General features: G+C 34.4%; 1 protein-coding gene across 7 annotated transcripts in view; it reads left to right on the top strand.

Moving 5' to 3' along the window:
- The window catches only part of Pde6 (phosphodiesterase 6), an 840,004-nt gene that overhangs the window by 759,331 nt on the left and 54,337 nt on the right, over window positions 1-26,336 (top strand). For all 7 annotated transcript variants that reach the window (XM_069822899.1, XM_069822895.1, XM_069822898.1 and 4 more), the window contains 3 exons: window positions 15,256-15,399; window positions 24,068-24,170; window positions 25,851-25,977. In XM_069822899.1, the coding sequence (XP_069679000.1) occupies window positions 15,256-15,399; window positions 24,068-24,170; window positions 25,851-25,977 (374 nt within the window). The remainder of the gene's footprint in view (window positions 1-15,255; window positions 15,400-24,067; window positions 24,171-25,850; window positions 25,978-26,336) is intronic.

Below are 26,336 nucleotides of genomic sequence, written 5' to 3'. Positions count from 1 at the left end.
CTGCGTATATATTCATTAGCAACAGCCGAGCCCGATACTACTACCTCTGAAGGAGCTTTTTATTGTCTGTGAACTATTTCTCACCGTCTACACGGAGATTACGGCTGTCAAATAAATCTCCTACAACATTTCCTTGATCAGGGTTCTCCCCCACCATCCGAGAGGAGCAAATCACTGAGGTGTGGCCAATGATTAACGCGATATCAAGATCTTATTCTCGCAGACGATCCACAGGTCTTTTTGTGGGCCCAGCCCCGATGCCAGGGTATTGATCAGAGCTTGGTTGGGTATAGGATGAGGCAAAGAGACACGAGGGCCTCCTCTGCCCGGCCACACACCCACACTAGCAGTAGGACAGTGGGGCGCCGTCGCAACCCACGTAACTTAGTACAATAAAAGAAAACATCGCTGGTAGTGCATAGTATTGGCCTCGCTAACAGACACACACGATCGCACACTTCCTTGATTCTAGACGACCAGCTTTAATTTATTGACAGGATGGTATAGCACTTATCTTGTCTGATTCATTGGCAAGTTCCAGAAATAAACTAGACTGTAATTAGACCCATTTTATTGAATGGAAGGCGTGTCAAGGACGAAATAACTAGTAACTACTAGCTAGAGAAGAGATGACGGATTACATTCTACTGCAGTAAAATCTGTGTTGTGCATTACTGATAGGGAATGATTTCAATTACACACAATTAAGAACTGCGTAGGCTATAAATATGTTTTGAACTTGATATATAATTACTAGACCTAGGAAGTTTGTACCGAAACTATTAAATGGGAGTTACACCATCAGTGAAACTATTTTTTTTTTATCTCAGCTACTATAAAAGCTAAATAAACAAAACTTTGCATGCTTAATACATGTGTCCCATTTATCTTGTGCACCTATTATAACTTTTGTGCGAGATCGTGCGTATTTGCTTGCTTTCCGCACAAAACCAATACGCGGTAAGTGTGAAATACCACATTCAGTATTCCCAACGTAACACACATAACAATTTCCCTCTTCTTACCGCTTAAGCGCCATATTCATTTTACTGCTTTAGGCTTTTAACATATTATTTTTAGAGACGTTTAACATAGTAATAATTATAAATTGGAAACTTACCACTGCAATTTCACCTAAATTGCACTGTTAATTATTGTTTTTAAATATTTGCAAAAATTAAGTAAACTCTACAACACCACAAAAGTTACTGCATTTGTAATGCAAGTAACATTAAGGAAGCCGTGAACAAATCAACAAGATTCCAGATGCCGATGTTATTACTGCAATATGTTATATAAATAATATTGTTAAAATATTAAAATGAAAAATAAATCATTACATAACCTTATCGTTTGTTTTAAGTTCGCATTTATAGACTGGGGGGAAAAAAAAGACAGACGTATATCACGGCCTGCTGGAATATAGTAAACACAGAAAACATTTTATAGCAACAATGTTGAAGATAGATATTTTAGTTTTTAAAAGTTGCCGTCATTGAACAGAAACCAAGATGGAGATTTCATTGCAACTAATTAGAAATTCCTCTTTCAGGTATGTAATAAACGATCTTCGCACAAAATAATGTACGATACACGAGCGGTATGTTTGTTTTCATGTTCTCGGGAATTAAAAAAGCTCAACTACGTTTCGCTTTTTCAATCTTTTCCTCGAACATGAAAACATCAACATACCGCTCTTGTACCGCATATTACTATTTTGTTTGGATAAGTACTGGAATTTTTGTTTTTGAGAGTTATGTTAGAACGAGGGGCTAACATTAGTGTAGAGATTTGGTGCATGTAACTACATTATGGTACAAGATACACGTGACGTCATCAATTTTTCAAATAGCACTACATACTTTAATCACGTTACATTGATTACACACATTAAGACGAGTTTAAAAATGTATCACAATGTTACCTTCCCAATCAATAACAGCAACAAAATGCAGAAATAATGCCATCAGAATGTGCCGTTTGTTATGGTGCCCGATTCATCTTGTGCATTAACTTACACAAAACGAAAGACGACTGACGTCCTTACACGTCATGTGTTGTGTGTTTGCTGTCTTAACATGTAAACAAACCACAACAACCTTCCACGCCACAATCCACGTACAGTGGCCTGCACGTTCTCCCGACCTGTCGTCACTCGACTTCTTCCTGTGAGGAACTGTAAAGGACAGTGTGTACCAGAACATTCTTACAACACCAGACGACATGCAGCAACGCGTTCGAAAGGCTTGTGTGTCCATTCAGCCAGCAACATGCCGGGCAGTCATACGGTCTTTCGGGGAACGCCTTCGAATGTGCATTAATGTGAATGGTCACCATTTGGAACATCTGTGATTCTCAAAGCATAACATTATCACATTGGAAGTATGTTTTTGTTTCGTTTTGTTGTTGTTATTGATTAGGAAGGTGACATTGTGAAACATTTTTGAACTCGTATTAATGTGTGTAAACAATGTAACATGTAGTGCTATTTGAAAAATTGATGATGTCATGTGTATCTTCTACCATAATGTAGTTACATGCACCAAATCTCTACACTAATGTTAGCCCCTCGTTCTAACATAACTCTCAAAAACAAAAATTCCAGTACTTATCCAAACAAAAAAGTTACAATAGGTGAACAAGATAAATGGGACACCCTGTATATTACACTTTATAAAACACGAACCAGAATATTAAAACAGCAGTAAAAATAAAATCAAATTTGCATATTTTTTCAAACGTAAAGCATTTACGTAATAAAATATACAATTAATTAAATGTCCGCATGATTCTTTTACTGGAATGTTTTAAAGACCTACATCAACAACATAGTCTAGGATCTTTTACCTATTCCTTCAAGAAATATTTTTTTTTAATCGTTACCTTCAATATTAAATTCCCTAAAATTTTTGTTTAGGTGTCAGTGCGTACGTCACATACATCATTTTGAAAACGGGTTATTTCTAGGAACTCTTCTTAAAATGAACGCTTCAATGTGACCTTGTCTAGAAGAGATTTAACGGATGAAGAACGTCCTGTTTTCATATCGAATGTATGACTAGATTCCTCCAGAAATGCGAATCCGTCAAAATATTCATTTTTTGAAAAAAAAAATTGGAGATGACCTCTTTTCAAAATGATCGATTCCATTTCACTGCGTTATTCTTTGAGATTTTTCAAACAAAAAAAGTTTCATACAACTTTGCCCGTTTTCGCTTCCTTTTCTAGATAAATTTTTTATGTGAAACCTTTGAAAGCATATTTTGGAAATGCCAATGATTTAAGGGGTTAGGTACAGCTTACAGCAGTAAATTTTTTGGAAATATTCAACATCTTTTCCTCCATTATTGTATCTTGTACAATAATGAAAATTGGTATGTGTAACACACTGTCCTTCTGCTATACGAAAATAATATTTTTACGATTTAAAAAAAAATTATTTATATATTTCTTTTCAAAATTCAAAATGGTGGTATTTTACTGTGCAGTGATGAAGCGTTTCTCTCATAACTCATAAACTTGTTACCTTTTCATGTTCTCTCTCTTTTATTTTATTGCTGAAACTCATGTTTACAATATCATGCTCTTTCAACTACATTCCTTAATAAATATTTTTTTTATTTTGTGTTAGAAGAAAATACTGATATTTGACCATTTTTAAAAATGAATTTATTTTTTATTAGACACTCTATCAAAGGTAGAGAAGTGACCTTGCATCATATTGTACATATGACAAGCATACATTCACAAAAAAAAATTTCATCACAGAATGTTGGATATTTTTTGAGTTATGTTGAAAGTGCTGCATCACTGCACAGTGAACTGAATTTTGAAAAAAGGAATATAAATAATAATTTTTAAATCGTAAAAATATTTTTTTTCATATAGCAGAAGGACAGTGTGTTATAAATACTAATTTTCATTTTTGTACAAGATACAATAATGGAGGGAAAAAATGTTGTATATTTCCAAAATTTTACTCCTGTAAGCTGTACCTAACACCTTAATTTCCAATATGCTCAGTCAATTTAAGAGAGCAGCATATTATGATAATAAATTATTGAAAGAAATTTAGTTTTGTCCTTTGAATGTGCAGAAATGTTTTTCTGAACAAATGTAACTTTTCGTTCCGCAAAGGAATTTTAAAATTGAAACCCGATATCTAGGAACCGAATTTTTATGTAATTACATATTATATTCCTTTCAACCTAACCGTATATAAATAACAAATCTTTGTGAATCTTGTAATTACCATTAATATATCCAAATTTGATACTACATATTTTTACATATTTAGCCCACATTACATATTATGTCTTGGTATTAGGCTACATAAATCTATATATTTAGAGGTTTTATTCATTTTTACTTCTCTAAAAGGGGAAAAAAAACTTCTGCTGGGGAAGTTTACAATTTGAAATAATCACACAGATTTAAAAAGCGTCTTTACCTATCTAAGAAAGGATATATTTCGGGACGAAACATAACGTCCTTAGTTCCAGAAAGTAATAGAGGCACTCACCCCATCCCACCCACTGTAAATATGAGTGAACAAAAGGCAGCCTTTCTCATACAACTACCTTGTATTGTAAAAATCACTCGGAAAGTAGCGTTGCCTTCATGCGGTGGAGTGGGTCGAGGACGACATGATTTGTCTCGAACTATAATTGTTTTGCACACGTCTTAACAAGTCGTCCCCATGCAATTTGCAACCTTACCCACCCTCTTCCTAATCCTTCCAGGGAAACCCCGTGTCAAGTCCGACATGAGCAGCAATAAAGTAGCTGACTTTTGAAAAGAAGCTGGAGTGAAGGAACAAACTGGAAAGATGTTAAAAGAATCTAATAGATACCTTTTCAGATTATTGCTTGACCTCTTTACTTTAAATTTAGTAGACCTATAGGAAATGAGAGTCTTCCCTATCCTATACTTCCCAGATATTGATATTAAATATTTTCATAATTTTACATATTTTGGTACATATTCAAATATTTTGGAGCAACAGTAACAATTATAAATGATATTCGGGAGGAAATTAAACGCAAAATAAATATGGGAAATGCCTGTTATTATTCGTTTGAGAAGTTTTTGTCATCTAGTCTGCTGTCAAAAAATCTGACAGAATTTATAAAACAGTTATGTTACCGGTTGTTCTGTATGGCTGTGAAACTTGGACTCTCACTTTGAGAGAGGAACAGAGATTAAGGGTGTTTGAGAATAAGGTTCTTAGGAAAATATATGGGGCTAAAAGGGATGAAGTTACAGGAGAATGGAGAAAGTTACACAACGCAGAGCTGCACGCATTGCATCCTTCACCTGACATAATTAAGAACATTAAATCCAGACGTTTGAGATGGGTAGGGCATGTAGCACGTATGGGCGAATCCAGAAATGCATATAGAGTATTAGTTGGGAGGCCAGAGGGAAAAAGACCTTTGAGGAGCCCGAGACGTAGATGGGAAGATATTAAAATGGATTTGAGGGAGGTGGGATATGATGATAGAGACTGGATTAATCTTACTCAGGATAGGGACTGGCGGTGGGCTTACGTGAGGGCGGCAATGAACCTCCGGGTTCCTTAAAAGCCAGTAAGTAATTCAGCTTATTTTTCTTACATAAATATGTACATATTTCACACCTTGATATTCCATATAAATCCGGTCCCTACCGATATCCGTTTCGGAAAGAGGGCGTTCTGACCACTCTGCTGAGGTCCCTGCTTCACTTCTACATATTATACTGTCAGTCAGTGGGTGAATGGTTCGGATTCCTGCATTTACAGGGACGTGGGATCGTAATTAGCGCCATGTAATCTAGCCCATGGTAAATTATAGATTGTTCGACGCCGCTCGCTATTGTAATATCGAATTCAGCGGTCCGTATTAAAGGTTTTATGAGTTGTCTCATTGCAGACAATGTGTCATGTTTCACCGCAGTAGAGGGCACTAACGTGATAATGTTTGCGCGTCGCGGAGGGAACCAAATGGTTTAAAGCTGACGTTTCAAAACTCTGATCCCATTTCCCGTGCCCCTCAAGCTACCATTACAGGCTAATGTGTCAGCCGCGAAGTTATGCACTCCACATTACAGCGGAAGAATTAGACACCTGATAGCGGAATATGGGCCATACACTATGCTTCGAAAGATAGCGTTCGTAACAGCAAAACCGGTACACTCTGGTTTGATTTCCGGTAGCCGTGTGGATATTTAATCCCTTCCACAGGAACCAGATATAATATGTATCACAGCTTCTGTTCATTTTCTAGCTTTTAAGAGCAACATGACTTAAATAGCATCATTTCAAACTGTATTAAGTCCACCGATGGACAAAATAAAGCTTGATACATTTTCGTATAGCTTCTTATTCGATCTTCCATGCTGTGATGTCTGATCGTTTCAAACCGTATTAAGTCCACCTACTTACTTACTGGCTTTTAAGGAGGTTCATTGCCGCCTCACATAAGCCTGCCATCGGTCCCTATCCTGAGCAAGATTAATCCAGTCTCTACCATCATATCCCACCTCCCTTAAATCCATTTTAATATTATCTTCCCATCTACGTCTCGGCCTCCCTAGAGGTCTTTTTCCCTCTGGCCTCCCAACTAACACTCTATATGCATTTCTGGATTCCTCCATACGTGCTACAAGCCCTGCCCATCTCAAACGTCTGGATTTAATGTTCCTAGTTATGTCAGGTGAAGAATACAATGCGTGCAGTTCTGTGTTGTGTAACTTTCTCCATTCTCCTGTAACTTCATCCCTCTTAGCCCCAAATATTTTCCTGAGAACCTTACTCTCAAAAACCCTTAACCTATGTTCCTCTCTCAAAGTGAGAGTCCAAGTTTCACAACCATAAAGAACAACCGGTAATATAACTGTTTTATAAATTCTAACTTTCAGATTTTTTGACAGCAGACTGGATGATAAAAGCTTCTCAACCGAATAATAACAGGCATTTCCCTTATTTATTCTGTGTTTAATTTCCTCCCGAGTATCATTTATATTTGTTACTGTTGCTCCAAGATATTTGAACTTCTCCACCTCTTCGAAAGATAAATTTCCAATTTTTACATTTCCATTTCGTACAATATTCTCGTCACGAGACATAATCATATACTTTGTCTTTTCAGGATTTACTTCCAAACCTATCTCTTTACTTGAATCCAGTAAAATCCCCGTGTTTTCCCTAATTAAGTCCACCGGCAGTCGAAATTGAGCTTGATATATTTCCGTATGGCTTCTAAATCGATTTTCCATGCTGGAAACAAATGAAGAGTCCACTGCAAAAAGGGAGAATGTCGTAAATTTGTGAAAAATGAGATGAAGGTTCAGTACTTAGATCAAAGGGAGTCGAATACAATACACTTTGTTGCAATGCAAGTAACATGATAATTCCAGATCTGCATCATGTTGACGAATTGGGATACAGCACAAAAACGGGGAATGCCAAAGTTTAAATTTCATTTTCTGCAAAATGAAATAAATTCGACATTCCCCCTTTTTGTAGTGGGCTCTTCAAATGTTATTGTTTTACGTTTCGGGGGTGCCCTTTAGGTAGGTGCTGTAGGCTGTGAAGCCCATGACTCCATTTACGACGTAACAGACGTCTGAAACGATCTTAAAACACTAGTCATAATGGAAGACACGAGGCTTTTGAGATCCTTTTTCGCTCCAAACACTTTCTGAAAGAAGCATTATGCAATCGAGTTTGGATATGAATTTAATGTAAGTGGTGATGACGTTTCCGCGATTTAAGTGCACCTTAAAGATTTTCCTTCGGATGTTTCAGCGATAGCTCAGTCAGATAATGCACGGTTTATCGAAAGTAGAGTGGTTCTGTTCCATAGGCCTGTGACATTTTGCGGGTAGAGCAGCAATGGATAGATTCTTATCTGTAGTAATACACGAATGCAATTTAATAAGATAATTCAACGAATAAAATGAAATAACTTGCAAAACCGAATTATACTTACGTAAATAACAATAATAATAATAATAATAATAATAATAATAATAATAATGATAATAATAATAATAAAACACAGCAATGAGACATGATTATGTTTCCTTGTAATGAAGTTCAAAAACAAACTGCTACCTATCACGGCTTACTAAATACTATTGCCAACTACTCAGAGCGGGAATACGAAACAACAATGCTTAACCTCAAAAGTAAGATAAGCTGAAATGTTACATTAACAGAATGAAAACACGAAAGATTTTTTACAGACATTTATTTATTGCTTGAAGTTACAATCATTGAAAACGCAATTTTCAAAGTTAAATTTTGTTGGCATTTCTTGATTTTATGTGATTGACACTGAAGTATTGTACGAGTCGTAGTATCAGATAAGATGTTTCCTTACAAAGCGTCTTCTCAAGAAACACAACTGTGATTGGTTGATTTTAAGGCGGTTCTGAAACGTTATTGGCCAAATTCACTCTATAAGTTGAATAGTCTATATAAGTATCTATAGGCTATTGCTACCATTTCATCTGTTTTATTCATCCTCTTATCATCATCATCATCATCATCGTACCACCAACAATACTGTCATTACTAGTTTGGTAAAAGTAAAACACTGGTGTTATGAATTAGATAAGTATTTTGCATTACACATTTCCCGCTAATTGCAACTATTTTGCCTTTTATCGCTTTATTAGTCCTATAGATACTTTTATTCGTGGTTTTTATTGAACTGTCATTCAAGCATTTCTGCAATTTAAAAATGTGATATATTTTATTTTATATTCACCCAATCATTCATTCATTCATTCTTCGTTCATTTCATTGCATTAAGTTTCAATTGAATTTGAAATAATTGCTAACAAAAATTATGTATGTTTTGAGTTCCTCTTTAATTTTGTGCAGTTTCATTTTCCCAATTTTCCTTCTTTGTTTTCTGGGATATTAAAGCATGGGAAGTTTTATCTTTATTGTAAAATCAGATCCACATTTCTGTAGCTTCATTTTGGGAAAGAAGTTTTGAATATAATCGACTCCTTTGTCGAGTAATACACGCGAAGAGAAGAGTTTCGAAATCCCTTCTGTTTGTTAAAATTCGACATGCAGATGTGAATTCTTCTCCCGAGTCTGTACATGCCACCACGTGCACAACATTTGTCTGAAGTCCGATCCATCTGTGTTCTGTCGAGTAGATTTTTTGTTTCGTATGTGCCAGAAAAATTTTACCAGCACATTGACCTGCATTTCAGATAAATCGTTGTTCAGTTTAACTACAGAAGTAAATGTTCATAATGTAGAATAACATATTATATTTAACATAATATGTATTTTCAACAAGTATCTTGTTAATTTGTAATAGCTACCGCTGCTTCAATTTCATTAATTTCATTGTCAGCTTACTCTATTCTGTTATGAAGTCAACCTACAAAACTTTCATTCTGATTTCTTGCTAATATTAAATTCTTACTAAATTCTATATTTGAGTTATTTTGATTGTAATTATAATATTATCTTCGTTTCTTGGTAATGATTTATTAGGCCTAAACTAATCTATGCACAGTTTTTCCTAAGAACAAGTGCTTTACCATAAGGGAGTTTAATTTATATTAAATAGAATATATTCTTTCTTAAATGTTTTATCTAAATTTTGTTTCTTTTATAATAATCTTATTATCTCCAGACTGCCTCCGTGGTCTGTTGGTCAGCATGCTGGCTTCCAGATCAGGAGGTCCTGGGTTCGATTCCCGGGTTCGGCTCTCGGTGAATTTTTCTTGAATTTGTATGAATGTGAATATGATTGTGAGTGTGCCGGGTTAATATTAATTAACCAATCATCACAAATATAAAATACATCAGGACTGTCGCTGGGCAGTAACCTGAACACACGTTTCAGTGTCACATTGTTGGCAAGTAACTCCATCTGTTAACACAAGCATAAAGCATCTAATAGATGCTATAGAGTTACCAACAACGAAAAAATAAATAAAAAAAGAACAAATCTATTTTTGTGACCTATATTTTATAATTACTATATTTATGTCGCTTCTTTTTCTTATATTGTAATTTTTTTATATTATTTATGTTGGTTCTATCCCTTATATTGTAATTTATGTACAGTTACAAAAATATGTTTTCATATTCTAATAATAAAGTGTTATTATTATTATAATGATTATTATTATTATTATTATTATTATTATTATTATTATTATTATTATTATTATTATTATTATTATTACGAAAATTGATACACAGCTTCTTTGTAAATAGTATTGCCCTGTCTGTTTATAGACCTAAAAAAAATATTACGTTTCTATACCAGAGAACGATAACACTGTATTCTGACCAACATAATATTTACGTTTCTCCTTCAGGCGAAAGTTTATTTATTTATTTTTTTTGCAACAGTTCAATTCAACTAATATAACATCTATATGAGGGAAGAAGACTATCTTGCAAGCTGCTTTGTAAACACTGTGCTATTCTGTGTGTTCTTAACTTCAGACTAAATGTGCCTCAACTTCAAAGTCTAGTCATTATTTGAACCGTTCAGAACAAAAGTGGTGTAAGTCAAAATTGGGTAATGAGGTTTAAAGTAAAAATTCTGTAAAATACAGCGCAAAGTAGCAATTAATATGTCCTTCTTGCTATCCACTGACTAGTAATAATTTAAATATATTGAATATTAATTGCTACTTTGCCCTGTTTTTACAGAATGTTTACTTTAACCCTCATTACCCATTCTTGACTTACACCACTTCTGCTCTGAACGGCTCATTTGTTAACAGGATCATATGTTTTGGTGTCCTCCTCTGCACTCAGCACTCATCCGGTATGAGTTTCTGGCCCATGCTTATTTAACAAAAAAAAAAAAAATTATACAAATCTGGCTTTCAGGTTGTAGCTCCCTGTAAAGCAGGTTTGAATAATTTCAAGGAAAAATTGTTCCGGGGCCGGGTATCGATCCCGGGACCCTTCGCTTACCGCGCGATCGCTCTTCCGACTGAGCTACCCCAGGAACTATACACGACACCGTCACAATTTCTCCTTTGTATCCACACAAGTATTTGCGTGCACTCATAGGCTAATTGAGTTCTGGCCTCTTGTCAGCTCATTTGAGTCGTGTGGATATAAAGGAGAAATTGTAACGGTGTCGTGTATAGATCCTGGGGTAGATCAGTCGGAAGAGCGTTCGCGCGCCAAGCGAAGGGTCCCGGGATCAATACCAGGCACCGGAACAATTTTTCCTTGAAATTATAAAACAAAGTTTTGGTTTCCTCTACGAACCATAGAATAATAATAATAATAATAATAATAATAATAATAATAATAATAATAATAATAATAATAATAATGGTTTATTTTAACTGGCAGAGTCAAGGCCATTCGGCCTTCTCTTCCACTCAACCAGTATGATAGAAAATTACTACAATGCTATGAATATAACATAATTAATACAATATAATACAATACAATTCAAAGCAATACAATACTGCAATACAAGACAATATAATACATAATTAATATAATACAATGACAATTCTTTTCATCTTCACAACACCAATAAAACAATTATTTAATAATAATAATAATAATAATAATAATAATAATAATAATAATAATAACAATAATAATAATAATAATAGTAATGATAGTCATACCTAAATTAAATTAAATTATTAAGCTCGATCACAAGTATAACTCCAATCTGACTGCGCCCATAAGAAATCGTTCAGCCTTTTCTTGAAAGTGGTTATTGTCTGGCAGCCCCTAATCTTCTGATGTAAAGAATTCCATTCACGGGGGACGGAGACAGTAAAAGAGGATGAATAGTGGGATGTTCTATGGGCAGGAATTGCTAGGATTTGGGTCTCCTGTTACCTGGTGTTTAGATTGTGACTGGAGGATAAGTAGTTAAACTGGGAACGAAGATAATTTGGGGTAGAAGTGTGGAGAACTCGAAACAGAAGTTTGGACATTGAAATTTTGAACGCCCTGTATAAAACTGCGTAGCAGAGGAATAGCGTTGATGGGTTAAGGCTAAGAGTAACAACAGTGGTGTGGTCGAATAACTCTGAGAAGTTAGTGTTTGCGCTGGCCCGTGGCGTCGAAGCGGTTCCGTCAGGTGTTCAAATTGGCGCAGTCCGCATGACCGCACACTCCTCCATGGAGTAATGAGACCTGCGCCCCGAGTCACGGGACAACACAGCAGTGATGCCGCTCTCTGCATATTAAACTTCCCCCACAGTGACTTTCTCGACACGTCACTACGTTTTTACGTTCGCTCTCGAGTCTCTGATGCATAATATTTACAGTACTGTTACCATTAATGAGGGCAGATTCTATTGACTACTTCGCTCATGCAGTCAGCAACCAATCCCGTGTAATACTACGTTCAGTTTCAACCAATCACTATTATCTGTCACTGTAATACTGTTGAAATGATCTTGTCGCATCTGATTCCCATTCATTGTCTCCATATTGTCGCACCTGATCCGCATTCATTGTCTCCATATTATCGCACCTGATTCCCATTCATTGTCTCCATGTTTTCGCACCTGATTCGCATTAATTATCACCATATTGTCGCACCTGATTCGCATTCATTGTCTCCAAATTATCGCACCTGATTCGCATTCATTGTCTCCATATTGTCGCACCTGATTCGCATTCATTGTCTCCATATTATCGCACCTGATTTGCATTCATTGTCTCCATATTTTCGCACCTGATACGCATTAATTATCTCTATATTGTCACACCTGATTCGCATTCATTATCTCCATATTGTCGCACCTGATCCGCATTCATTGTCTCCATATTGTCGCATCTGATTCGCTTTCATTGTCTCCATATTATCGCACCTGATTCGCATTCATTTTCTCCATATTGTCGCAACTGATTCCCATTCATTGTCTCCATATTTTCGCACCTGATTCGCAATAATTGTCACCATATTGTCGCTCCTGATTCGCATTCATTGTCTCCATATTAGCGCACCTGATTCGCATTCATTTTCTCCATATTATCGCACCTGATTCGCATTCATTTTCTCCATATTATCGCATCTGATCCGCATTCATTGTCTCTGTATTATCGCACTTGATTCGCATTCATTTTCTCCATATTATCGCACCTGATTCGCATTCATTGTCTCTGTATTATCGCACCTGATTCGCATTCATTGTCTCCATATTGTCGCACCTGATTCGCATTCATTGTCTCCATATTAGCGCACCTGATTCGCATTCATTTTCTCCATATTATCGCACCTGATTCGCATTCATTTTCTCCATATTATCGCATCTGATCCGCATTCATTGTCTCTGTATTATCGCACCTGATTCGCATTCATTGTCTCCATATTGTCGCACCTGATTCGCATTCATTGTCTCCATATTAGCGCACCTGATTCGCATTCATTGTCTCCATATTATCGCACCTGATTCGCATTCATTGTCTCCATATTGTCGCACCTGATTCGCATTCATTGTCTCCATATTGTCGCACCTGATTCGCATTCATTGTCTCCATATTGTCGCACCTGATTCGCATTCATTGTCCCCATATTGTCGCACCTGATTCGCATTCATTGTCTCCATATTGTCGCATCTGATTCGCATTCATTGTCTCCATATTTTCGCACCTGATTCGCATTCATTGTCTCCATATTGTCGCACCTGATTTGCATTCATTGTCTCCATATTATCGCACCTGATTCACATTCATTGTCTCCATATTGTCGTACCTGATTCGCATTCATTGTCTCCATATTATCGCACCTGATTCGCGTTCATTGTCTCCATATTATCGTACCTGATTCGCATTCCTTGTCTCCATATTATTGTACCTGATTCGCATTCATTGTCTCCATATTGTCGCACCTGATTCGCATTCATTGTCTGCATATTGTCGCACCTGATTCGCATTCATTGTCTCCATATTGTCGCACCTGATTAGCATGCATTGTCTCCATATTGTCGCACCTGATTCGCATTCATTGTCTCCATATTATCGCATTTGATTCGCATTCATTATCTCCATATTGTCGCACCTGATTCGCATTCATTGTCTCAATATTGTCGCACCTGACGGCTTTCCTCTTTAGAGAATTTATTTTCGTTTTGTTGACCATTGCCCAGTCGTTTATTCTATTGAAGTCATTCTGAAGAAGAGTAGTATTTTCATAACTTCTTATTTCCCTGTATACGATACAATCATCCGCAAATAAGCGAACCCTGGACATGATGTTAACTGGCAGATCATTTACCAAAGCCAGGAATAGGAGCGGCCCCAATACACTCCCCTGTGGGACTCCGGAAGAAATTTCTATTGGACTCGATAATTCTTCCCCGACACGTACTCTATGAGTGTGACAAGTTAAAAATTTCTTGATCCACTGGGGTACTCTGAAGTCAACCCCCGTTGATTGTAGTTTAACCAGCAATATGTCGTGTGGGACTACATCGAGTTCATTCTCTACCATTTGTAATATTTTTTTTTTACCCGTGAAACTACAGAAAAAAGATATTTTATTAACAACTTCAAATTAATGTAACTTCGAAAATATTGCGATTAGGACAAAGGTTTGTATGATATTTTTTGCTCAGAATGTCTTCGGTAATAAACCCCGTAAGTGACGGTAAGTCCTCGTGAATCAGCCTGTATATTCTGCTCATATCAAAGTTTTATGTGTTTAGCAACTGTTAAAAAATCTGAAAGAAAAAAGATAGGTAAAGAAGTAAAAAAAAGCATATATTATAAATATCATGAAATGTTTATATATGTTCGGAAAGATCAGTACTACCATTCCTTCTTCTTCTTCTTCTACTTCTTCGAATTGCAGTGTGGGTACCATTCCCATCCTGCGAATACATAAGAGAGTTGATCAGTCCATCTGTGGAGTGGTCGTCCTAAGTATTATGTCTTCGGAGAGTAGGCCTGCAATGTAAAATCTTAAAAGGTGGTAGGCGGTATTGTGGCATCTTAAGAGAATGCTGTTTTCATTTATGAGCCTTCAGTGTAGCATCTGACAAGGATCGTATAAATTTCATTTGCGAGGCATTTATTCTACCATCCCTAACAATATAAAATTCTGACAACACTTCTTCTTCCAACCGTTTATCTTAACCTTCCGCATTTCAGACAACGCACACAGATAAAGTCTAAATGCGCGGCGTTTCGTCCCTCAAGTCGATTTTGACAAGCGCATAAGTTGTGGTGAGAAGCGAGATGCAAATATTGCAATAAGCATCGCGCGTCACGATGTGAACTTGTTACTGTTGCAGATTCTCAACATCGGCGACGTGTCCACTTGGATGAACCACGAAATGCGTGAAGACGAGGATGGCTTCCTCACCAAGAGTATTCTCTGCATGCCCATCGTGAATGGGCAGAAAACTGTGATAGGTGTCGCGCAGCTTATTAATAAGGTAAAATTATTCTTATGCAATTCTACAAACAACCCCTGTTGAGCGAGAATAATAATTTACAGTGCTCAAACAAATTTTTGTATATTATATTATTGCAAACTCATGAAATATGTGACATATTATATTCTGTTTGCTCAAACAAATTGTTGTGTATTATTTTATTGCAAACTCATGAAATATGTGACATATTATATTTTGTTTGCTCAAACAAATTGTTGTATATTATATTATTGCAAACTCATGAAATATGTGACATATTATATTTTGTTTGCTCAAACAAATTGTTGTATATTATATTATTGCAAACTCATGAAATATGTGACATATTATATTCTGTTTGCTCAAACAAATTGTTGTGTATTATTTTATTGCAAACTCATGACTCATACATTTTAGTTTTTTCTCAAAAAAATTGTATATTATTTCATTGCAAGCTCATGAAATATGCGATGTTTTTTTTTTTTTTTTTTTTTTTTTTTTTTTTTTTTTTTTTTTTTTTTTTTTTGCTCAAACAAATTGTTGTATATTATTTTACTGCAATCTCATGAAATATGCGACATACATTTTGTTTTTTGCTCAAATAAAATGTTGTAGGCTACATTATTTTACTGCAAACTCATGAAATATGATAAATATATTTTGTTTTTATGCTCAAAGATATTCTATATTATTTTATTGCAAACTCATGAAATATGCGACATATAAGTTAGCCTATTTTGTTCTTTTTTCTTGCTCAAAAAAGTTGTTTTATATTATTTTACTGCAAACTCATGAAATATCCGACATATTTTATTATTATTATTATTATTATTATTATTATTATTATTATTATTATTTTGCTCAAACAAATTGTTGTATATTATTTTACTGCAAATTCATGAACTATGATAAATATATTTTGTTTTTATGCTCAAAGATATTGTATATTATTTTATTGAAAGCTCATGAAATATGCGACATACTTTTTGTTTTTGCTCAAACAAATTGTTGTATATTCTTTTATTGCAAACCCATGAAATATGAGACGTACATTTTATTGTTTTTTTCTTTTTTGCTCAAACAAATTATCGTATATTGTTGTATTGGAAACTCATGAAATATGCGACATATATTTTGTGCTTTTGCTCAGACAAATTGTTCTATAGTCTATTATTTTATTGCAAACTCATTAAATATGCGGCGTATATTTTGTTTGTTTGCTCAAACAAATTGTTCTATATTATTTTATTACATACTCATGAAATATGCGAAAAGTCATATTCAGGGAAAGGATTTATATGTAAATACATATTTACTTATAAAGCTAATATAATTTATATTTTGCATTATCTTTATGTTTCACAATGTGTAGGGTTGAAAAATCCTACTTTTATTTTCCATATTTTTCCATATTTTAGAGTTTAGTACATATTTTCGTTAATTTCCATATATTTTCCATATTTCATATAAAACAGTCCATATTATATTAGGTTTAACAATAAAACAAAACAAAATTCCATTAACTTTTAAAAATACATTTCAACAATAGAGATTTAAACACATGTTCAGTAATCCCTTTAACATCAGAGTTATTTGAAAATTAGCAGTCCTATCAACAATGGGAAAGTAAGTTACAAAACTGTATTAATTTAATTTAAAATTTTTAACAGACTTCAGTTGTGCAGCTCAACAGTTAAATGCCAGTCAGAGTACACATAGGTTCAGTTTTGTAAATCATACTATAAAGACGGTAAATATGCCAAAAGTACGTCATTCAGTCAATTTAAAATCAAAACTAACAAGTTACATTTCAGAATTTAAAGAAGATGGTTTATCAACTGACAATAAAATATTATTTTGTAATTTGTGTCAGTGTGCAGTATCATCTACACAAAAGTTCCTGGTGCAACAACACATTACAACTAGTAAACATCAGGCCAACAAACAACTAAATTCCAAGCAGAGACAATTGTTTTTAACACAACCAACAACATCGAATGTAAGATCTGAGTTTAACATCGACCTGTGCCGTTCTCTCATCTCTGCTGATATTCCTCTCTACAAACTAAAGAATAAGGTCTTCAGGGAATTCCTTGAAATATATACTCAACATACAATCCCGGATGAGTCAACACTTAGGAAGACGTATGCTCCATCCATCTACGATGAGACAATACAGAAGATAAGAGATGAAATTAAAGATAGTTCAATTTGGGTTTCCATTGATGAGACTCCCGACAAAGAAGGTAGACTTGTTGGTAATGTAGTTATCGGTTTGTTAAGTGAACAATATTCTGAACGAATTCTTTTACATTGTGATGTTCTAGAAAAGTGCAATAACAAAACTATAGTTAAACTGTTCAACGAAGCTATGGGTATCCTGTGGCCAAAGGGTATTATGTACGATAATGTGTTATTCTTTATTAGCGATGCTGCCCCTTATATGGTCAAAGCTGGACAAGCATTATCTGTTGTATATCCTAAATTGACTCATTTTACTTGTGTGGCGCATGCATTTCATCGTGTGGCAGAAGTGGTCAGAGACAATTTCCCTAAAGTAGATTTGTTGATTTCATCAGTGAAAAAAGTATTTCTCAAAGCTCCCAGTAGAGTTAACGTGTTGAAAGAAATGTACCCTGAAATTCCATTGCCACCAAAGCCAATTTTAACTAGATGGGGTACATGGCTAGAAGCAGTTGAATATTATGCCGAACATATAGACTCTATTAACAATGTTCTCCTTGCATTGGACTCTGAAGATGCAGTCTCAATTGATACTGCGAAAACAGTTACCTGTGACATAAGTGTGAAGAATGACTTAGCTCACATTCAGCATACATTTTCATGCATCATAAAAACGCTCAAAAGTCTCCAAAATAGGCACCTTTCACTATCTGAAAGTTTTGAAATTATAAATAGTACTGTGGAACAACTGAATCGTGGTAGAGGTAAAGTTGCAGATGCAGTAAGAGCTAAGGTGGACACTGTACTTTCAAAAAACCCTGGATATGAAGAACTACAAAAGGTTGTTGCTGTGATGAGTGGTGAATCAACAGTGAAGATTAACTTGGACTTATCCCCAGCAGACATTGTGAAATTGAATTATGTACCAGTTACTTCTTGTGACGTCGAACGCTCTTTTAGTCAGTATAAATCTATCCTCAGAGACAATAGAAGAAGATTCACTTTTCAGCACTTGAAAGAAATGTTTGTAACCTATTGTTATGGTAACAGACAATAAAAATTGTGTTTTGTTGAAACTACATTGGAAGATAAGGTACGTCCATTATATTTTTTGTTTAGTTTGATTAAAATGTACCAATATTTAACGTACATAGTCATTTTTTTATAATTTTAAGTCCATATTTAATTCCATATTTTGGTAAAAATCCATATTTAATTCCATATTTTGGTAAAAATAACTGCATATATATTTACATATTTCATATATTTTTAGTCCATATAAATCCGTTCCCTGGTCATATTATTTCTAAGTGGTACTAAAATAAATAAAAGTTGTAATATAAAAAAATAGATTTAAACAATTGAATACCTATCTACAAACCTATTAACCTAGCAACAGAATATGAAAATTAAAAGATGAGCAAAAATGTTTGCTTTACGAATATAAGATAATGAAACTTATTATTTCGAATATACTGTAATTTCAAAAAAATTCTAAAATGAAATTCTCCTCTAAACAATATTGTATATATCGGATGTATACAAAGTTACGTCTTATTTCTATTCATGCATGCGTACCCCGTGTACAAGGACTTACTTACCCACTTACTTTTTCTTACAGTCTAGCTAGTGTTTTGTTGCATTAGTTGGGGTTTTCAACATTTTTATATATTTCCTCTTAATTCTTCGACCTTTTTGTATCGTGATATAATCTTTGTGTTACGCATTAAGAGCATCAAATAACATCTTTTAATCATAATGTTGCCACATAAATTTTTGCAGTGTTTTGTTTTATACCTGAATTACATTGTAAACTATTCCATACCGGGAGCAAAGCTTACTATGTAATCAACACGATTCTAAAACAATATAACCACATGTGAGCATGATTTAATTAACGAATCAATTGAGCGAATGTGTTACACGAGGTCGGCCCTCAAGTAACGAAATTTAGAGCAGGTTACAGATGAAACACACAAACTGTGTTACATTTAATGTACAGGACAACACATTAAACGAGTGGCTGCAACTGTAGTCAACATACATACCAAATTAATAATGTTGTCGTTTTTGTTGTTATTGTGGGCAGTGTACCTCCTCTGTGAGTCTGATGACAGCAATTCAATATTACTAATATCAGCTCCACCACCACCACCACCATCATCATATCATCATCATCATCATCATCATCATCGTTATAATGCTTCTAAAAATATATTAAATCCTCAATAGATTTGGACTCAGACTAAATCCAGACAAATCACAAGCTATAATAATGGGCCATTCAACGAGCATTAAACAAAATTGATCTAGTCACTGTATCAAATACAAAAATAAATAATACCACAATTACATATAGTAAGACAGTAAAAAATTTAGGGGTATATTTAGATTCAAATTTAAATTTTCAAAGTCAAGTGACCTACATAATTATGTAAGAAAACTTTTTCCATAATTCATTCCCTCAGACACTTAACCAACGTTTTACCTCTCAGCCTTAAAAAGAACCTAATCCAAACTTTAGTGATGCCCCACTTCGATTATTGCGATTCTCTATTCACGAATCTAAATACTGATCTTGACCATAAACTACAGCGTGTTCACAATATCTGCGTTCGTTTCGTTTGTAACATTAGAAAATTCGATCATGTAACACCGTCACTAGAATTGTTGTCTTGGAGTCCATTTAAAGGAAGAAGATTCTTCAACTCTCTCTTATTACTATTTAAAATCATCCACACCTCCACACCCCCTTACCTAGCATCTCGTTTTATTTACCTTTCACTACCTCGAACCCGGAACATGTACCTTCTCTCTATTCCTCTGCACAGAACATCCTTCTACTCATCATCTTTCAGCATATCTATTCCACGCCTCTGGAACTCTCTCCCTGACCATGTCAGAGACTGTCAGATAATATCAAAATTGTCCACACCTGTGGAGTAACGGTTAGAACGTCTAGCTGCGAAACCAGGTGGCCCGGGTTCGATTCCAGGTCGGGGAAAGTTACCTGATTGAGGTTTTTTCCGGGGTTTTCCCTCAACCCAATATGAGCAAATGCTGGGTAACTTTCGGTGTTGGACCCCGGACTCATTTCACCGGCATTATCACCTTCATCTCATTCAGACGCTAAATAACCTAAGCTGTTGATAAAGCGTCGTAAAATAACCTGCTAAAAATAATAATATCAAAATTCAAATTTAAATTAAAAAACACATTCTAGTTCATGGAATTGCTTGTTGAACACCTGTCAGGTTGCGCAACTTCGGCTTAACCCATGACATATAGTAAATATTGTAACTATCCTATTGTAAAATTGGCAATTAATGTGTAATGCATTTATTATTATTATTATTATTATTATTATTATTATTATTATTATTATTATTATTATTATCAGTTATCAGTATCATCATTGCTATCTCTTTTTTCTTTCTTTTTTTTTCTTCTTGTATTACTCGATGAGAACTCTATAGTGTCCTTTTGACTCTGTTGACCCTCTACAGGGCTTTAATTTAATTTGTATTATTTTCATCAGCGTCTGTATTTCTTTTTTGTATTTATATGTCCTATCTGGCAGGATGGAAGAGAAGGCCCTATGGCCTTAATCCTGTCAGATTAAATAAATAAATAAATCCTGAATAGATTTCTCTCTGTCTTACTTAAACCAAATCTCTTCTAGTTTCAGCATCTCTTATGTGCTTGTTATATTTTTCTTCTTCTATTTTCCAGATATGCTGAGCTTCAGCCAATTATTTTCTTTTTCTGCTAAATTTTGTAACAGGTTACTTCAAATTCACTGACTTCCAATATCGCCATTCTTTTTCTGTCTCGTAAGCGAAATCCTACAGTTAAAAAAATATATATCCCTTTCTGTTTGGATGCATCGTTTCTCTTATCTTACACTGCTTCTTTGATTCTAGCTTTAACTTTGTGTAGTACCAGTAGGCTATCAATAAACAGGCACCGATGGTAGCAAGTTGGACTGGAAATATGAGGTTGCGCTCGAACGTGGGTTCGATTCCCGCTTAGGCTGATTACCTGGTTGGGATTTTCACACTATGTTCTCCAACTTTAAGGCGATTGTTAGGTAATCCTATAGGTAACTCTTCTCGCCATGTACTATTTATCACCAATTTCACCAAAAGACACAATAAACATTTAAGCTGTTGCGTTCGGAGCAGAGTATAAAATGTATTAATTCAAAATTCACAAACTAACGAGTCTGGCAATTGTGTACACTCACGACAACACCTTTTTCATTTATTCATAGATGTTTCCCCAAAACCGGATATTTCACTGGAAACCCAGCATTCTCCAATCTTCCTTACTTTCCGCCTTCCTCTTATTATTATTTATTTATTTATTTATTTATTTATTTATTTATTTATTATTTATTTATGTATTTATTATTTATTTATTTATTTATTATTTATTTATTTATTTATTTATTTATTTATTTATTTATTTATTTATTTATTTATTTATTTATTTATTTATTTATTTATTTATTTATTTATTTATTTATTTAATCTGACAGGATTAAGGCCATAAGGCCTTCTCTTCCATCTCACCAGATAGCACATATAAACACAAAAAAGAAATACAAACGCTGGTTAAAATAATACAAATTAAATTAAAGCCCTGTAGAGAGTCAACAGAGTCAAAAGAACACTATAGAGCTCTCATCCAGCAAATACAAGAAAAAAAAAGAAAGAAAAACAGAGATAGCAATGATGATAGTGATAACTGATAACTAATAATAATAATAATAATAATAATAATAATAATAATAATAATAATAACAATAATAATAATAATAATAATAATAATAAATGCATTACATATTAATTGTCAATTTACAGCAGCATAGTTACAATATTTACTATATGTCATGGGTTAGTCTTTGCATACGAGCCATATGTATCTTAATGGTGTCTATCATCTGATATCGTCCTCTCCACATTTGAAGTAAAAAATTAAAATTCTTCCAATTATTTATTATCATAATACACTGCTCTGTTAAATTTAAAAACATATTGAAAATTAAATCAATGGATTTCCCACAGCACGCTATGAATTTTTTTTATCTCGAAAATGAAGCAAAAACGAGCAAAATTTATTAAACTTTTTTCTTTGAAATATCTCAAACAATAACCCTCTGAAATTAATGATATTACTTACGGTTCACTCTGTAGCTATATACAGAGTGATTCACGAGAATTTACTGTTACTTACAGACCTCATTTCCGAAGACATTTTGAACAAAAGAATGTCATATAAACATTTGTTCTAATCTCAATATTTTCAGAGTTGTACTTACTTACTTACTTACTTACTTACTTACTGCTTTCAAGGAACCCGGAGGTTCATTGCCGCCCTCACATAAGCCTACCACCGGTCCCTATCCTGAGCAAGATTAATCCAGTCTCTACCATCATATTCCACCTCCCTCAAATCCATTTTAATATTATCTTCCCATCTACGTCTCGGCCTCCCCAAAGGTCTTTTCCTCTCTGGCCTCCAAACTAACACTCTATATACGTTTCTGGATTCGCCCATACGTGCTACATGCCTGCCGATCTCAAACGTCTCGATTTAATGTTCCTAATTATGTCAGGTGAAGAATACAATGCGTGCAGTTCTGTGTTGTGTAACTTTCTCCATTCTCCTGTAACTTCATCCCTCTTAGCCCCAAATATTTTCCTAAGCACCTTATTCTCAAAAACCCTCAATCTCTGTTCCTCTCTCAAAGTGAGAGTCCAAGTTTCACAGCCATACAGAACAACCGGTAATATAACTGTTTTATAAATTCTAACTTTCAGATTTTTCGACAGCAGACTAGATGACAAAAGCTTCTCAACCGAATAATAACAGACATTTCCCATATTTATTCTGCGTTTAATTTCCTCCCGAGTATCACTTATATTTGTTACTGTTGCTCCAAGATATTTGAATTTTTCCACCTCTTCGAAGGATAAATGTCCAACTTTTATAGTTTTCAGAGTTATACTAATTTAAATTTATTTGTGAAATATCATTACTCTTTAATTTTAAAGGTAAAAAAATATTACAGATAAAGAATGGACTATTCAGGAGTATCATTTCTTTAATTAGCTAGTATTCTGAAGGTAAAAATGTGTTGTGAAATTCATAGTTATGGAAGTGATCTGATGTGAAATGTATGAAAATTACGATGAACCATGTTTCACGTTCATAACGACCAAATTTGTTTTTACAATAAAGTTTAAAATTTTATTAGATTTCTCTATAGTGTTAATTTAAACACTTTAGTAAAGTATATATATCAGGGTGTATAATTTTACTTCGGAATATGTAGTTTATTGTTTTCTCGTGTTAAATACTAGGTACGGTACCCAGTGTCAAACACGCGAAAGCAATAAACTACATATTCTGAAGTGATGTAGTGTTAAAAGTTGTATAGTCAAGATGTATAATTTTACGTTGGAAGAATTAACCTATTTCTTGTAATGTTCTTTTCCAGGGAAATGGACATCCCTTTTCAGACTGTGATGTATCAATATTCGAAGCCTTCGCGATTTTCTGCGGCCTGGGAATTCACAACACCCAAATGTACGAAAATGCCTGTAAGTGCCGAGATGGAGTTCTGACATTCAGATTCTCCAATTGATTGATCACAGCTTGTGTACTAGATGTTATATGCTTCTGCAGTTGGTGTCATGCAAATCTCTGCTGCTCAGATCTCACTTCTTCAGAATTGAAACTTGTCAGTTGCCTGTCAACTCTAGAACGCGATGGTCCTCTTCTCAAACGCATCACAATGAGATGAAATCTCTGTAGCAAGATAAAATTCTTGAGCTAGAATTTCTCCACAATAAAAACATGAAAATAATGTACAGCGTGTTCCTAAAGTCCCGTTACCTTTACAGCTAATTATAACTCTGAAATTACGTTGCATAGAGCAGTAGGTCTCATTTTATAATATGCCCTTTATGTAATCAAAAAGAAGACTCGTTACACATTCTACAATCTCATTCATTCATTTACTGCCTTAGTGATTTATTGATTTAGTGATTTATTTAATTAGTGATTTATTGAATTTTGATTGATTGACTGACTGACTGACTGACTGACTGACTGACTGACTGACTGACTGACTGACTGACTGACTGACTGACTGACTGACTGACTGACTGACTGACTGACTGACTGTTTGTTTGTTTGTTTGTTTGTTTGTTTGTTTGTTTGTTTGTTTGTTTGTTTGTTTGTTTGTTTGTTTGTTTGTTTGTTTGTTTGTTTGATTGATTGATTGATTGATTGATTGATTTATGTATTTATTTATTCATTTATTATTTTCCCATTAGTACTTTATGGACTTTCGCGCTCTCTTGGCAGTACATTACAACACATATACCTATTTATAATTCTTCAGTTGGTATTCTAAATGGTAATTCATATAACCTAATATCATCAGCTTTTTTCAAAATATCTAACTCATGAATCAATTTTTAATACAAGTCTCTCGTATTGTACTGATATAATTATGTAAGAGTCATTTTATGCACAATTTAGGCTTCTCAATTTTTCATGTTTTAATATTCCTTTTAGTTTACTTACAACTATTATTGCTGGTGTATATATTTTCTTTGCAGTAGATGGCAATTTGGTTTTGCCTTAAAAGTTACTTGTCAATTATTATTTCTAAATATTTGAATGTCTTAATTTATACAGTTACTTGACCGCCTATCTAATTTATAACTTTTCCTATTTAGGAATTTTAACTTACTATACTTTAAAAAAACATTCGAAGTGCTAGTAGTTGTACACTGGTGTTCAAAGGCATCTGACCTAGAAATTTCTGTTCGTGTAAGCGAACTTTGTAACTACGGGATAAGTCAGAACTAAATATATAACAAATTGACGAACTTTGAAATAGTTCCGATATTTTTCAATATGTGACACTTTTATTGAGACGGGTAAAAAATGTATTTCAGAAAATGACGATGTAGATAAGTATAAACTATTCTCAGACAGTACCAGAGGTTTCCCGCTAAACGTAGTGTTTTTTACAATTATTAGAGGACGATGAAATTTTGTATTATGTATTGAGGGTATATTCGTGTACTACTGGCAGCACTGAGTGTCATCTTTGCCATCTATTCGTAGAAGTAATAACTAAAGAATCCACACTTACACGAACAAATTATCGATCACTATCGACTGGTAGGAGTCAGGCATCTTTGAACGCCAGCGTACCTAATAAATTCTACCTGTGTTGCGTATTGGTGAGAGCTGTTGTGTTGCAGGTAAGTTGATGGCGAAACAGAAGGTTGCTCTGGAGTGTCTGTCTTACCACGCGACAGCCAATACGGACGACACTTTGAAGTTGAGCCAAGACACCATCCCTTCTGCTGAATCGTACAACCTCTATAGGTAGGCCAACATTATCCTTCTACACCTAACGCTTTTGTGTCCTTTTCAGGCGTCCCAATTAGTAAATTATTTCTAAACTAACATTAGATATGTGCACAATGCGGGTCTCTCTGGTCATGTGGTTATAACGACGCAAGAACAGCACCACCGCGACGGACGAATCTGAGTTTAAGACATTATATTATTAAGAATGAAGTACCGGTAACACAAAGTCTCGTAAAATTGCATCTATAGCTGGAATGCCTCACATGTACTATTAGAAGTGGCAATGTGTTTACTACAACAGACGAAAGGCATGACAGACGCAGAATTCAGTTTCATCAATAATTAATACTCATGGACCCTTAAGGGTGATGAGG

This window comes from Periplaneta americana, chromosome 4 (assembly GCF_040183065.1).
Source record: "Periplaneta americana isolate PAMFEO1 chromosome 4, P.americana_PAMFEO1_priV1, whole genome shotgun sequence".
Taxonomy (NCBI): Eukaryota; Metazoa; Arthropoda; class Insecta; order Blattodea; family Blattidae; genus Periplaneta; species Periplaneta americana.
Note: the sequence above shows the minus strand (reverse complement) of the source record. Positions and strands in the feature narration are given on the sequence as shown.